The 16,091-nt window shown below is 39.8% G+C and overlaps 1 protein-coding gene across 3 annotated transcripts in view; it reads right to left on the bottom strand.

Annotated features, from left to right (window-relative positions):
* The window catches only part of HIP1 (huntingtin interacting protein 1), a 70,591-nt gene that overhangs the window by 32,167 nt on the left and 22,333 nt on the right, over positions 1-16,091 (bottom strand). The window contains exon 1 of one of the 3 annotated variants that reach the window (XM_007436888.4): positions 6,418-6,838. The exons of 1 other annotated variant lie outside the window; for it this stretch is intronic. In XM_007436888.4, coding sequence (XP_007436950.1) covers positions 6,418-6,435 — 18 coding nt within the window. In that variant the 5' untranslated portion in view covers positions 6,436-6,838. Of the gene's footprint in view, positions 1-6,417; positions 6,839-16,091 lie in introns of those variants that run through there. One more of the 3 variants, XM_025172329.2, reaches the window with a different exon arrangement.

Raw genomic sequence — 16,091 nt, 5'->3', positions numbered from 1 at the left:
TCTCATGGAAATCCAACCTACTTTTTTACTGCTGAGCCTCCAGAAAATTCAGTGGCAAACCACTAATAAACTGAGGTGCAATTTCCTGCTGACTTTCAGATGCAAGCAACATTTAGGATAGGCCCAACCATTTGCATCACAGAGCCATTGTCTTCCCACAGTAGTTTGGCTACCAAATGAAAAAGAAATGTGTCTCAGCCACTAAAATGTTGTCCACTTATCCTACTGTATGGCTTACTTTCTGATCCATGTTCATGAACCCTAAGCTGAAAATTAGCGACATAGTTGGGTACTGCAAGGAGGAACATATTTACTACTGGCTCTACACAAAGATTAAACTCATCAGTGATTGGCCACAGCTAAAAGTTAAATGCAGACAACCTTGGGCCAGCTAATAACATCTTTTAAGGATGTCTGTAGACTCAGAAATAGGCAGGGGAAATCTGCAGCTTAAATCTAAGGTCAGAGACAATAAACACTGAACACTGCTTCCTTTTATAGAATACAGTGTATCTGAGCTATTAAGAATAGAGGCTGTGGAACCTCAGGGTTGTAGAGGACTGCTCCTCAGTTCTAGTTTGGTTATACTTCCAAGTCCCATTTCAGTATAACCCAGGCCCTTTCTGCCATCTTTCTAACTGTCCAAGCAGACTGATAGAAGGTACACTTAAACTACAAAATGGCCTTAATCAAAGAACAAGCAGCAATTCCAATCCTGCAAGAGGGAGAACTTTTCTCTCCATTGTCAAATCTGGGTAACCCACAAGCTGTGAAGTGGACAGCTTGGTTAATAACTGGGCTGTTAAGAGCAATGCAGTGGGAATGCACAATAAGCTAATCAAATGCTTCTCTATTCTTCCAAGTTTCTAGCGTGGAGTAGGGAAACTTTTGGAGGCAACGTTAACATTATTGGGAGTGCTTGAGAGCAATAATGAGAAGTAGACAGAGCCAGGTCACACATACGAATGAGGTCAGGGTTTTCTTGTTTTTTTCCATTGGACTTTTTGAGAGTTTGCTTTTTTTTAAAAAAACTCTATTTTACCTATTTTGATGTTTTTATACTGCATGGTATTTTGTGTTTCCCATCTCAAATTGGTGGAAAATGACCACTGATTTTTTGTGTGGTAGGGGGCTGTCCATGGGCTGCAAAATGAGAGGATGTATGTACCCCTGAAGCTTTAGGTTACACATCCCTGTACTACAGCAAGTAATAATGCTTGCCCATACCATAACAAACTCAACTAGAGCTGAGACACATTTTCAGACCATATTTGTCCAACTGTCCAGCCTGAGTATTTCTGGCCCAGCTTACCACATAACTGACACAAGAAAAAAACAAAAGATAATGCCAGCATGGATCCAGATTTTATGATATTAATATCTGGAAAAGTGTTTATTATGTTCTAGGTCTGATTGTACAAAACAGTAAAAGCAAATTCTCTGGAATTTTTTTTTTGTAAAAAAATATTTTCGGGACAGACATGTCTCAAGGAAACAATCTAAAAGGGACATTTAAAAAACTATATACAAAAGGATACATGAAAACCAGAACATTTCCTTAATACCATTTAAACTGAACTTGAGTAATGGAATGAATATTCATCATATGCCAGACAGTAAGGTTCATAAGTATCAAGCTCTTTGTGTACACAATCCACCCCCATCTCTGGGCACCTCCAGTCTTTGCCAGATGCAAGAGGCCCACATCCTTCAGGATCTCCTCTTTCATACAGTCTTGGCTGACATCACAGAGGGATAATTTGCCATATATAAACAGCCACCAAATTTTACATTCTCATGTACCAATGATGTTACCTAGCCTGGTAATGAAATGTCTGCAGGAAGAAAAGCAAACTCAGAGAACACACAGAAACCAAACAAAGATGGTATCGACAAGGTTGTACACAAACTTGTATACAAGTTTAACTTCCAAATCATCTCAAAAGATGCACCAGCTCCCTAAATATAATTTTTAGAAACCAATCTCTCACCTACTTCCCTTTAGAAATGCTACTGGTCTTTCTAAAGCACAACAGAAAAAGAAAAGTGAACAACACCTATTTATTTAGAAATGGTCCATTTAATTCAGTGTAATTTATTCAGACACAAAGCAGCTCTTAAATGACTGACATTAGAAACTGAAAGAATTGGAAATATTTAGCTCTGAAAAGAGAAGATTGAGGGCTTATCTGCACTGCCCAATTGCTCCATTGCTAGAGTAGGCCAACAATGATTTTTGAAGAACAGAAATGGACACTGCTCTGTACTTATCCTTCCCATTACAAATGCTATCTCTGTGTTTTCCCACTGCAGTTTTAAAGTTTCTTTTCCCTCTTATGTTGCCTTGAGCACTCCTGTCTGTTTTGGCTGATGCATTTTATTTCATTATAGACTAACTCAGAAGTTCATTGCCTACTTTGCAGAGGCAGGAATGCCTCCTCAACTGAGTCAATGGTATTCATTACCATATTCTCTGTCTTCCAAAGCCACCTTTACCAGGAATGCTGTAACAACACAATAGTTATGACACTTATCTTATAAATAGCAGGTTGCTTGTTCAAAATGTAGCATAAATGTTTTAATTAATATTTTTCATTCCCTGAGTTAGTTACTTTCACTTGGGCTTTTGTTTTTCTTAATAAATTCAGTAGTGAATTGCTTCATCATTTTCTCAAATGATTAAGGAAAATAAACTGAAGGAAATTAAGAAGCTTTTGACATATACCTAAGACATACTGGAACACTGGAACTTTTATGTTTGCTATACTGGAACGTCATTCCTTTGTGTACATGCTATAGAATATTCTCTAAATTGGAACAAGCAAAAATATTGGGAGGAAGTGGAAAGCCCTAGTAAATTATCAGCCTCCCAAGTCAAACAGCAACAAAGTAATGTCATTTCTATTATCACCGAAGCTCAGAGCATACTATCTAATGATACTGATCTAAAAAATTAGCAATTCTTCAATTGTATATTTAACTTTATAATACTGAGTTGAAGGTTACTGGAGAATTTTTTTAAAAAAATAGCTCTTCCAAATATTACACAAGACCAAGCTATTTATGTGGCTAAACTTTTTTCTCTTGAGGAAATAATGGATACTATTAAATTTATGAAAACAGGAAAAACTCCTGGACCTGAGTAATATAAGGAAAATATATATATATATATATATATATATATATATATATATATATACACACACACACACACACACACACACATACACACATACATATATATATATATATATATATATATATATATGCTTGCTTCTGTATGTTTTGAGATTTATCATTATGCTTTTTTGAACAAAGTTCTCTTCCCAAATTCTTTTAATGAAACTTATATAATAATGATAAACACTGGAGCAGAGAGAACCTTGATGAGCAAACAGCAACTCTGTCTTGCTTGAATTCAATTTCAGTGTGTTTCAACCCATCCAGATCCCAACAATATCCAGACATCAGGACAAAATTTCAATTGCATCACTGCCTTGCCCTAGATACAACTGGGTATCATAACCATATTAATGATACCATATCTGAACCAACAAATGATCTCCCCTAGTGATTTAATGTAGATATTAAAAATATCTACATCACATACAGGCCTATTTCTCCTCCCCCTTAACCAATGACTGGAATAGTCCACTAAGGAAGGAGTAAAACTACTGTCAGTCATTGTCCCCAATGACAGGCAATAATGTACTGAAGGTCGCTGAGAGGTCCTGATAAAGCTGCATCGTGATAAAGTGTGATCAATACAGTCTCCATCCCAGGCCTGAACCCTGACTGAAAAAGATCTAGATAATTCATTTCCTCTAGGGTCTGTAATTGGCTCCCCACCATCCTCTCAACAAAATTCCCTCAAAAGGGGAGTTGAAGACTGGGACTGTCAAGTATGGGCAGATCTAGGGATGACCTCAGGATGGGGCCTCTCCTCTCTGATGGATAGTACCACCTTAGATTTACAATCTTAGATTTATGATATGGGTTCACTTTCTGTTTATGAACTGGTTCTTTACTGATGTAATGGAAGGACTGATCAGTATTACTCCATGTGATCAAGGTTAAAATCTGTGTTTAAAAACCGAGCTGTTTTTATATGTATTATACTATGTTTTTGCTCTTTTTCTATTACTGTATATTAACCCCCCCCAAAAAAATAAATCTAGCCTTATACCAGTTTTTACTTAATCCAACAGTTCATATACTGCTTCATCCAGGCTACAGTAAATTTCAGAAAAAGTATGCAATTGGAGAAAGCATCTCCTACATTTATTTCAACCTTTGAGACTCAATGCTCCTAATTTGAAGACCTAGGATCACCTTCTGAAGCATGGTAAAGAATAATGCTACTGAGCACAGAATGAAGGATTAAAATACCTTGTCCAAATCTGACTGCATTCTAGCTATGATAATTTAAAGGATATTATTTCCAGTAGCCCATCAAACTGTGATGGTCCCTCTGATTAAGACTGTGATGCTATGAGAAAATTACATTAACAACCCAACCATCTATTTTTGTTCCATAGCTTTAGAGGCACTGGTGCTAACTAGGAAATCCTGAACAGCTGAATGGGATATTCTCTATTTCAAGTGATATCCTGATATTATCTCAATCAAAAGCAGACATTCTCTTGATTATTTCCATGCACATATCAAATCAAGACATAGGAAGGGAAAAGTACCTTCTTGGCATCCCTTTGTCAAATATATTTTCTTCATTGCAAAAGATCTCACACACTGCAACATCCTATTAGTCAAGTGGCTTTCTGTTGCTAAGGTAAGTTCATGTGTTACATTATGATGTCAGCTTATAGGATCCACTTTTTTTTATTAGAACCCTAAAATCTATAAACTTGCAGCTTGCACTTAGATTTTATAAGCCTAGAAATTTGCATTGAGTATCAGAACTATCTGGAAACTAACAGCAGATATCTAGTTTTATCTTCTATATTAAATAAGTATTTTTGCCTTTTGGAAAATATTAGAATGTGCAAGTAGAATATGAAGCACAATCATTTACTGTTGGGCTCGTAGCTTTTCCATTACCTCTGCTTCCCCTTAATTCATCAGTTTTTTTGCCCAAGGTAATCCATTGAAGCTGCCATGCCAGCAATTCACTTTCATCCAGCTTCAACCAAGACGCTCTCTGCCTGGTCAACACCATGCTGTGGTATCCAGCCATCCTTAAAATATTAATTATCAATATACTTTTAATTACCACCATAGAATGATGTCACTAACAACCAATCAGTAATCTTTACAATTCATGAATACTCTGATGGACAACATGACGCCTCCAATCCTATAAAACCTGCCTTCTTTTTGTTGCTTGAGCACAGTTCCAATTCCTCTGATTTACTTGCTGTGACTGCAGGAAAGAAAATGATTCCTGTGCCCCACCCCAACTCCTTTCCCCACAAATCCAAGAAATCCCTGGGAGCCTTTGAAATAGCAGCTCCAATCCTTGCACAAAGCTGCAGAAGGACTCTCCTCCCATTTCTCTTGGGGGGGGGGGGTGTCTCAATATTTGCATGCTGTGTCCCAAAATCAGCACTGGCCTGACTTGACTTCTAGTTTGGCAATATAGAAAAGAAAATACTGCCTCTGGTTTCCCCAGCAGCCGTGTGTCTTAAAAGGAAGACATCAGGCATTCTTCCACCACAGAAGCAAAAAAAAGTCTAACAAACTTCATGCCTTGAGAGAGAGAGAGAGAGAGAGAGAGAGAGAGAGCGCGAGCGCGCTTGAGTAAGGTGGAAGAGAGATGCTCTTCCCACTCTAGCCAAAGTCCATTGGGAAAGAAGAGTGAGAAATGGTGATAGTGAACGGGCCAGGAATGATGCCTATGGATGAGTTATTCAACCAGGAGGATCCTTTTTCTACAAAAAGAAAACAAAAAACAGGGTCTGGCATTTGGCAAAAGAGAAAAACGCTACAGGGGAAGAAGAGTTAAAAATGGGTGGCTGATCCCGAACCCTGGCTGAAATGTAGAAGCAAGCACCTCCCTCAAACTCTCTCCGGGAAATGGAAGGGAAGCGACAAGCCTGCAAGTCCCTTCTCCAATGCCAACGAACAGAAAGCAGAGCGCTCCAGCGGGTTTCCTGGATTCGGTGCCGGATCCAAAGGAACCGGCGCGGAGGGTTAAGCAAGCCCGCTCAGCACTCATCGCAGGCTTTCTATGGAAAGGAGTTTCCTCTAGGAACGCTGTAGTCAGCTTAGCTCCTCTGACCTGCCCCCCTTACAGAGCTTCTTCCTCTGCCCCATCGTCTGCCCGCCGGAGAGCATCCCAAGATCACCCACCTGCACAGGCAGGGTGAGTTCAAGCGCCATACGCCTGCCCGCCATGGCCACCAATCCTCTTGGCCCGGTACAGAATACTCTCCTCTTGGGCCATGTCCCTAGCCTTACCATCTTGCCCACCTCCATGGTGGGAGGGCTGCTGTCGCCCGGGCCGCGCCGCCCCGCGCCTCCCTGGCCGGTGGGGCGGGTCTCTCTCGTAATCTTCCTACCGCAGCGCTGAGATAGCCATGTTCGGCCCCTCCGTCAAGCGCTTTCCTCCAGACCAGAGGATCCAGAGGGGCAGAAGGAAGGTGGCGGCTGTGGGGGTAACCAGGAGCCGACCCTCCACGGCTGCTGGACTGCAACGCCTCGCCAGGCGCAGCGCCGGAGCGAGCGAGGACGCGTCTGCGTGTGTGCTCTGAATGACAAAAGGCGCTGGCGCTCCCGCCCAGCCTGAGCCTCCTCCCTCCTCCCTCGAAGGGCAGGGAGGGCTCCTCCAAGCAGATGCTCAGGCGGCACAAAGGCACCGTGCAGAAGCCACCGCCGGGCGAGGCCCGTCACAAACCCGACGGAAGGAGGGAGGGAGGAGTTTTTGCTGCGCCCGCGGCAGAGGGAGGATTTTCCTGCCTGGAGGGATCACCAGGACGCCTCGCAGTTTAACGCCGCCGCCCCAGCGACATCCACCCTTTTGCACGCAAATGGATGGCTAACCGGCTGGCGGGAAGAGAGAGATGGGCTTGTGCCGCTGGTGGGCGCTGAGCCTAAGAGCCCACCGCGGAACCCCCTCCTCAAAGACCCGCGCGCGTGAATCGTCTCCTGGGTTTCCCAGTCTGAAGGGGAATCCCTTTTCCCCGCCCCGTTAAGCGCTCGGTCACAGCAAATACGCTTCTTTCACAAACATGTAAATTAGCCGTACGGTCTTGGTTGCCATAAGGAAAGGCGCTGAAAGGTTTGACTGTCAAGTAGTAATTCCCGACTCCCGCCCCTTTCCAACACGCCCCCTCGCGCCCATCAAATTCTATGGCCTCTGCTGCTGAGGGAAGCCTCGGGCAAAGCTGCATCAGGCCTTGTGTCTACATGCTTTAATGATTGTTTTGGATCAGCATCCTACCTCCCAAATTTAGCACTGTCCTCACTTCACCAGTGAAAACCTTCACTTTCATGACAAAAACATAGAATGTTGATCATGTAATCCACTGAATAAAACAAACTGCTACAGCTAACCATAGGTGCCAAAAAAATATTTGATACACAGCTGTAAATTCAAAAAAGGTTCATATGGATTTGGCTTGCAAATCACTTTGGGGACTGAGCTTGACTAAACAGGGGGATGTGGGAAAGATTCTTCAAAGTTACCAGAGGAAAACTGAAATAAAGATAGGCAGCCTGAATTTTGAAGCAGCACAGACCAGAATTGTGAAAAAAGCCACCTGCGATTAAGAGGCAGAGCTCTGTCTGCACACTAAGAAAACTCTCAGGGGCTCAATGCCCTTATCCCACAGAACTTTGCATAATGATTTGGACCTACAGCCCTGCTAATTACTTAATGCAATTATTTGCACTGCAGTGACAGATTCAAGGCCCTAAAGTTGTTCCTCTGCTCCCATCAGTAGAGATTCCCACTTGATTGCAAAAACAGCCTTGCAAAAATTGCACATGGCTGCTTATTTCTACTTCCTCTCCTTCATTAAATGCTAAATCATTGTCACCCCCACCCCCCCAAGTCTAGAAGTGACAGGAAAGAACATTCAGGCTCTCGCTCTTGCCAAAAAGGGTATGATTTTGTCAAGCAAATTCAGTACAATTCATATGCTGGATCTTTTAATATTTTTGTCTAAAAGTCTTGAGTATGATTTTTAATACATGAGAACTGCCGTATTAAGATTGAATGATTTGAGATTAATATTTTGCCTCTAACAAGAACAATTTGGAAAATCTAGGAATTCACAAGAGGTCAAAAAAAAAAAAAAGTAGCATTCCTGTATTTATTCTCATGATCTGGTAAAAAAGACTGTGCCAATGAGATAATGACACAGTCTATTTTTAACCCTTCTTTAAAAACATATTACCATAATGGATATTTTACCTACCTGTGGCAATTAATTCTACAGATTTCCCACCTTACAAATCAGAAATTATTTGAATTTAATGTCAATGCACAAAAGGACATTTAAATCTTGAGTGACTTCTAATGGGTAGAGTACACATGCGCACGCACACACACACACAGAAGAATATAAGATTTTCTGTCTTTTGGTGTCTTCTAGAGCACATATTTGTTTATTACAGATGCTTTTACAGTATGCTGTTTCAGTTACTCTGACTATAAGCAGCTCACTTTTTAGTCTGTCTTTAATGAAATATTCTATCCACAAAATCAATACCATAAAACTATTTCAAGCAGCTGTGTAGGAAATAGTCAGCAAGTCACAACCAACAAGTTAATAAAAAACTAAAAAAAGGGAAAATTCCTTACAATACCCACAAAAGAAAGCCTTTGAAAAGTTAGATTGTGCATATGTACGTGTATGAATCTGTAAGTCACAACCAAAAATATGTGTATCACAGATAAGACAGGAGCACAACTATTTTGTGCTTGTTATTCAGAAGAGGGTGTTGAAACACCATCATTCCATAAGCTGAAAGCAGGAAAAAGCTTCAACAGCTTTGAAGCCAGCTGGATCTACACAAAAGAGTAACACAGAGTGTACATTCATAAAAGACTGTCTGCCAACCTCAACTTAATTATTTAACTGAAGTATTAGGGTGTTCACCAACATCCCCCACCTCAAATTTTCTTTATTAAAAAAGCATTGCTGGAAATTGCAATGTGCAGCAAAAAGGAACAAATTGTCCAAGTTACACTGAACAAGAGCAGAAAGCTTCCACAGTGCCCACGCCAAGCTGAGCTGAATGGGGGTTTGGGTGGATATGCAATTTCCTTCACAATTAAATCTCAGTTGGGCCAAGAGCCAACGTCTCCACAAACAGAAGCTGAAAAATCTCATCTCAGTACAGCCTGATCCAAAACATTGTATAGGAGGCTTATTTTATGAAGAAACATCCCAAAGTTTATTTATTTATTTATTTATTCATTCATCAAATTTATATGGCCGCCCATCTCACAAAAAAGTGATTCTGAGTGGTGTAACAATAAGACTACAGAACAGTTAACGTATTAAAAAACAATTATTTTAAAAAATTTAAAAATCACAAAGGCTTTTGTGCACATGTTAACAACAATGGAGCCATCTCAGTAGCACAAATTACCAAATGTTGCATAAACCACCAAAAGAGCTGGACAAATAAGATAAGCCTACTTACCTTGGCTCTCCAATACAAAGATAGGAAAAAATCCTGAGTTATATTCTGGTCGAACTTTGCCTTCAGGATTAAACAAATGTGCTAGATCTGGTGCATCACCAGATCTTGGAGCAAGGCCACACCAGAGTTTTAGGAATCAAGCTTGTAAACAGGCTGTGTAACACTACCAGATTCTAAGGCACTGACACAATTATTTGAGTGAAATTTGATTGGTGGATTAATAGGACTGATAGTTGCTTGCATGTAAGCTGCTTCAAACTGCTCAGAGGAACAGCAAAGTAAAAATAATTTTTTTAAAAAACAGTTTTTAGGAACCCAGAAATTACTTCCTGTCATGAACTCAGAACTGAAAGGAAGATGCAAGTTGTTCTACCATAACGTAGCCCTTTTCCTAATTAATGTGATTTGTGGGAGAACTGGAAAAAGCAGTATTATCCAATCTATAAAACTCACATTTCAATTGTTCTTGAACTACAGAGAAGAGAAATCAGAAATCCTGACTGTGAAAAAAGCAAGGAAATTCTCAATTCCTCCCCTTTCCCACTCCACCCTTGCTTGTTGCTGGCAAGGAATGATCTGCTGAAAAACTGACGATGAAGAATGATTCACGTTACTTTTGAAATTATAAGCCATGTTTTGGTCTTTTCTCTCAAACATTTACTATATCCAGTAGATTCAGTCTCATCAACAGTTGACTGCAAACAGTCCCAAGTAATTCATTTATTTATCACTGCAGAGCTGCCAATCTGCAAAAATTACAGAAAAAACTTCTCAACCAATATCCTTTGCTTCTCAATATTTCTTCAAGGGAAAACAAAAGAGGGTCTAAACAACTTTCAAATCACTTCTAATGCTGATTTGTTACCCTCTGTCAGTTATGAGATGTGGAAATAAGAGTCAAGTCTCCCTCCCTTCCCTGAGGGAGAGGACTGAGTAACCAGGTTCTTCCTAATCTAAGGAAAGAAAAAGGTTATGGAATGGATGAAGCAAGCGAAGAGAGAATAGATGTTTCCTTGCAGCCTTTCTTTTTAATGCTGAAAGAAGTTGGACCATCTTTTTGCCCATGGTTACATCAATCTTCTTTCTCTTATTACCTCACAAATTCACTCACATCTAGCTTTGAAAGAGTTGACAGCAGATAGATAGACAGACAGACAGACAGACAAATAGATTTCAGACCAAATATAAGGGACATGTCCTCTACCCTTCCGCAATTTCATCCATGGCTGAATTTACAAAGAAAAGCAACAGCTGAAGATCAACTGCACCAAGAAAAGTAGACGGTCTTTCCTCTACCCTCACTTCAGTTCCAAACAACTGTTGTTAATCTCTACAGATACGTACCCACCAGTAGCTGAAAGTCTTTACTGTTCTCAAGATATCTGTTTCTCACAATACCATACACCAAGGGGAAAAACAAAGATAGATAACACAATCTTATCAAGGCTTCATAGTAACTGATGTAGGAGACTAGGATCAGTTTGGGTTAATGGGTTAATGGAACTTCATCTTAAGAGAAAACAGAAAAGCATCCGAACAGTGATTAAAAGATATCACACTCAGCCACAATCTAGTTTATTCACATTGCTTAAATGTAGTGCGTGAATCCAGCTAGTTGTGGTTTATACAGGTCATATTAGCACAATGAGTGAACAGGTAGTCCTTGCTTAATGACCATTCATTTAACAACGGTCTGGAGTTATGACAGTCTTGGGGACAGTGCTTTACAACTCCCACAGTCATGTGATAGCAATTTGCGACCTTTTTTACAATGGTTGTTAAGCAAATGGCCGCAGTTGTTAAGCAAATCATGTGGTTAAGCGAACCACGTGGTTGTTAAGTGAATTCTGACCAAAAAACCACTGGGGAAGTTGGATTCGCTTAACGACCACGTAAAAAAGGTCATAAAATCAGCTCCGATTCACTTAACAACCAAATCGCTTAGCGACCTAAATTCAGTCCCTATTGTGGTTGGATAGCAAGGACTACCTGTAATGGATTTGCCTACTGGCACTTAGAAGTGTCAGTGTGGGAACAGATGGGCAATTCCAAATGGAAAGCAGGCGTGAAATTTCTTTCTGAGACTTTCCTGCTGTCAAAACTGAGATGGAAGTAATATCTCATATGGAATGAAGAACTGGGAATATACCAAGAAATTGGAAAGGTCCAAGGAAACATACTGAGCCAAGGTTACCATTATTCCTTTATAAGTAAGAAGAAAGTTTTTGGCAAAACTTCCTCTCTAGGAAGGCCCAAAGACAAAACTCTGTGTCCAAAGCCCATTTAGAATGCAAAACCACTCCAAAATCCTGAAAAAATGCTTCTGGTAACCCTGTACAACAGAAAGAGGGGAAACTACCAAGCAACTCATAAAAATGGCTTTTTCTGCTTTAAAAAATCACATCCTCCCCAGTGTTTAGCAGCATTTGAAACCCTAGGATTAAAATATATAGATAATATAGATAACACAATCAACATCATAAATGAGACAACAGAATGAAGAATAAAACAAAATACAATGTTTTCATTTCAAAAGGGCAGTCTGATCCAGGAGCAATTTTTCCTTGCAGATGCATAATTCAGATACCAGGTAACTTTCCTTAAAATGGAATATCAGATTTACAAATTTACAATATTGGAATACTGTATTACTAGCAGAACTAGAAAGGCAAATGAGAGTGATAACCATTAGTTAGATAGAATTTCACCAAATATATATTCCAAGTTAAGTTTCAACAGAATCCATAGATTCAGCTTTCTTTTCAGTAATAAAAGCCCTTTATGGTTTGGGACCGGTTTACCTGAGGGACCGTCTTCTCCCAGTTGTTTTTACCTGTCCAATTTGGTCCAGCAGGTTGGGCATGCTACGAGTCCCATCAGCCAAGGAATGTCGGCTGGCAGGTACTAGGAGGCATGCCTTCTCTACTGTAACCCCTGCCCTCAGGAACATCCTACCTCCAGAGATTAGGATGGCCCCAATCCTGTTGGCCATTCGTAGGCCTTGAAGACCTGGCTATGTGCCCAGGCCTGGGGCCCCAAGTGTGTTAAGGGCCCGATTTCCTGGTTGTACTGATATCTACAGTTATAATTTTTCTTGGCTGCTATATGTATTTATTTTTGTATGGTGTTTGTACTTGGTTTTAACTGATTTTATGATTATTCGCCACCCAGTGTCACTTGTCTGAGATGGGCGGCCATAGAAATTGAACAAATAAATACATACATATATACAACAGCAGCCTCTCATTACTTTGAAATGCTGGAAGAACATATATTCTCATCCATTTTATTTTTATTAAAAGCTCTTTTATATTTAAACTGTTTAAATTTATACTCCTTCTTCTACCCACCCAGCATTCATTCATTCAATTGGCAGCCCTAATTTTCAATTTTATACTAGAACAGAGCAGGAAAGCAAGCTTTTGTTATGTTCTACATGGCTGTTAATCAATGACTATTATTTTTGCCATTTTAATTTTATTAACATAAAATCACATGATTTTGCATTGCAATTGCTAGTTTATAGTTTGATCTCCAGAATCAGAAGTAATGAAATCACACACCCATTTAGTATATATTGCCTGTCAATATTTCTAATGGAAGGGAATTCTGGGCAATTCCATTCAATTAGAAGTAGCAAATTGTGGATTAAACATGAAGACAAAAATCAAATCATTCTCAGAGATGGGGGAGTGGCTAATGGAATTGCCCAGAGCTTAATTAATTTAATTATCCATTCTCATATCAGCTTCATCAAGAGCAGCCAACAGCAAAGCATGAGGGAGTTATAGTGCTAATAAGTTATTAGCATTACAATTTTAATTATGCAGAATAGAAGCTGCAATTAATTTTTGCCATCCTTTGGAGAGTAACTTATCCTACATCCATAAAAAACCAAAGGATGCCATACTCCAAATATCTTCTTTGAAATAAAAAGACAGATCATTTTAGTAGCATCCAGCAGTGTCTTGATCTTCAGGAACTCCTTAATCTTCAGGAAGAAATCATTCCATTTCTGGAATGGTGAGTATCATCAGGAAGCAGGAGGAAGGCCTTTCAGGATTCATTCTAAACCTTAGATATACCATTAATATTATGATACTGATTACACCAACGTGGCATAGTGATTCAAATTTTGGACAAGGATCATGGGGACCCAGCTTCAGCCATGGAAACACACTAGATTACTTTGGGCCAGTCTTTCTCAGCCCAAACTACCTCACAGAGTTATTATGGAGATGAAGATCACCATGAAAAATATTTATATTCTTAGAGAAAAGATAGAAATCTGACAAAATAAATAATAGCAACAATATTGTGAGAATGCTGATAAAATGCATAAGTTCAGTGTTGGGCAACTAATTCCTATTCTTAATCTGGAGCAGGCCTCATGAAGGGCCAGCAGCTGCCTTAGCTGAGCATGCCTTGTCAGCAGTGAGAGGAAGAAGATGGTGAAGATCAGCAGGCGGTGGTGGGAGATGACAGGAGTAGGCGACGATGGAGTGCAGGGCGGCCAAAAGAGCAGAGATGGGGGAGAGATAGGTGAGTGTGGGAGGTGAAGCACACACTGCAGTCATAAATGCAGGTGGGCTGCCAAATGCCCAAATTTTGATTACGTGAATGCAGGGGCACTGCAATGGCTGTAACTTAAAGGACTGGTCATAACTACCATTTGTTCAATGCCATCATAAGTTCAAATGGTTGCTAAACGAATGGTCGTTAAGCAAGGACTACCTGTACTGGATTATTACAATCCTTATTTTATTTGATTACCCTGCACAGTTTGCTATCATCACTTCTAACTCCAGACAATTTACAAATAAGCTTAAAAGCAGAAATTCTAACATAAATTCCAGAAGGATTCTACTTAAAATCATCTCTCCAGTGTAAAATTATCTATTTATTCCAAATCTGTTTCTTTTTTTTAATATATAATTCTTAAACATTTTTTAAAAGGAAGATAAAAACTAATACAAATTGTATAGCTAAAAAGAGGTTTTCTGAGCAGCAGGATAAGAAAATTCCACTTGCTGAGTTATTGTTTTTTTCTGGATTACAAAGGAATAAATAAAAAAGTTTAAAATAAATAAAAAAAGTTAAGCAAAAAGCTTAACAAGGAGTCAATGTAAGAAAGTTTAAAACAGATAAAGGGGACAGTTATTTTGAAATATTTTTTGGTGAAAGTGCTTTTGAACAAATTGGAATTAAATTAGACAAATGAACCCAACCTTCATGGGAATGTGTTTTGTTTACCATTAAAGAGTGTAGACCATTGGTTCTCAACAGGGGCGGTACCGGCCCCGGGGGGCGGTGGGAGGATGCTGAGGGGCGGTGAACTTGTTTTGGGCAGTAGGGGGGCGGTGGGCATGTTTTGGGAGGTAGAGGGGCAATGAGGATGTTTTGGCATTCGAACTTAATTTTAAAACTCCCAAAAAAATTTATTAAATCGATTATCCGGTTTATACCATTTGTACCAGCAATAAAATGAACTTACGCGACGGCTGCCCTCACGCACTTCTAAGAATGGTGAGACAAATTTGTATTCTAGGTAGGCTGACCTTGAAGAACTCGACACTACGATTCTTCTCCGATCCCAACCAGCACAGTGCATGCGTCAGCTGTTCTCCCGCGCGATTAATCGCAGCGTGTGCGTCAGCTGTCTTCCCGCACGATTAATCGCAGTGCATGCGCTGAGCGTCCTTTCAATATGAATGTTTGATTTGACCTGTGTTTCTTGAGTTGTTTTTCGTTCCCTTCATTTCTGTTTTTTCCCCTCAGTTTCGATTTACTTTCATTGTTTATTTGGCCAGTCGGCTAGGTAAGTGCGCTTATTAGTTCTTTATCGTGGTCGTGAATTATTAATTTTGAGAAATAGTTATCTTTCCCTCATCATATTTTGCAGCCGCCAATGATGTCAGTTAATAAAAAGAAGTGTCGTCAATACAGTTCCACGTACTTGAAATTCGGATTTGTTCCTTTGCCGTCGAACTCGCAACTACCCATGTGTTTACTTTGTAACAAAGTGTTATCTAATGAGGCAATGAAACCGTCTCGTTTGGAGGAGCATCTGCAAAAAATTCATCCTGACAAACAAAATAAAGATTTGTCGTTTTTCACGAACATCAGGGACAAGTTTCTGAAGGCACCGTCTGTCTCAGGCTTACTAGCAACCTCATCAAAAAAATGTGATGATGGTTTGATAGCCTCTTATAATATATCAAAATTAATTGCTAAATTGGGGAAAGCTCATACCATCGGCGAAGAGTTGATACTGCCGGCTGTCAAGGAAGTTTTAGAAACGGTTTTACATCATCCAGCCGCATCCAATGTTATAAAAAATGTCCCATTAAGCAATGATACAGTGCAACGACGAATTGATGAGATGGCTGAAGATGTTGAAGCTTCCTTATGCAAACTTTTGATACCCACCGAATTTTCTCTTCAGGTTGATGAATCAACCTTGCCAAGTACTAATGAGG

Source organism: Python bivittatus, unplaced genomic scaffold (assembly GCF_059951505.1).
Source record: "Python bivittatus isolate LINGU-HERP-01145 unplaced genomic scaffold, Pbiv_v1 ctg000690_np1212, whole genome shotgun sequence".
NCBI lineage: Eukaryota > Metazoa > Chordata > Lepidosauria > Squamata > Pythonidae > Python > Python bivittatus.
This window is presented reverse-complemented; position numbering and strand designations above follow the sequence as displayed.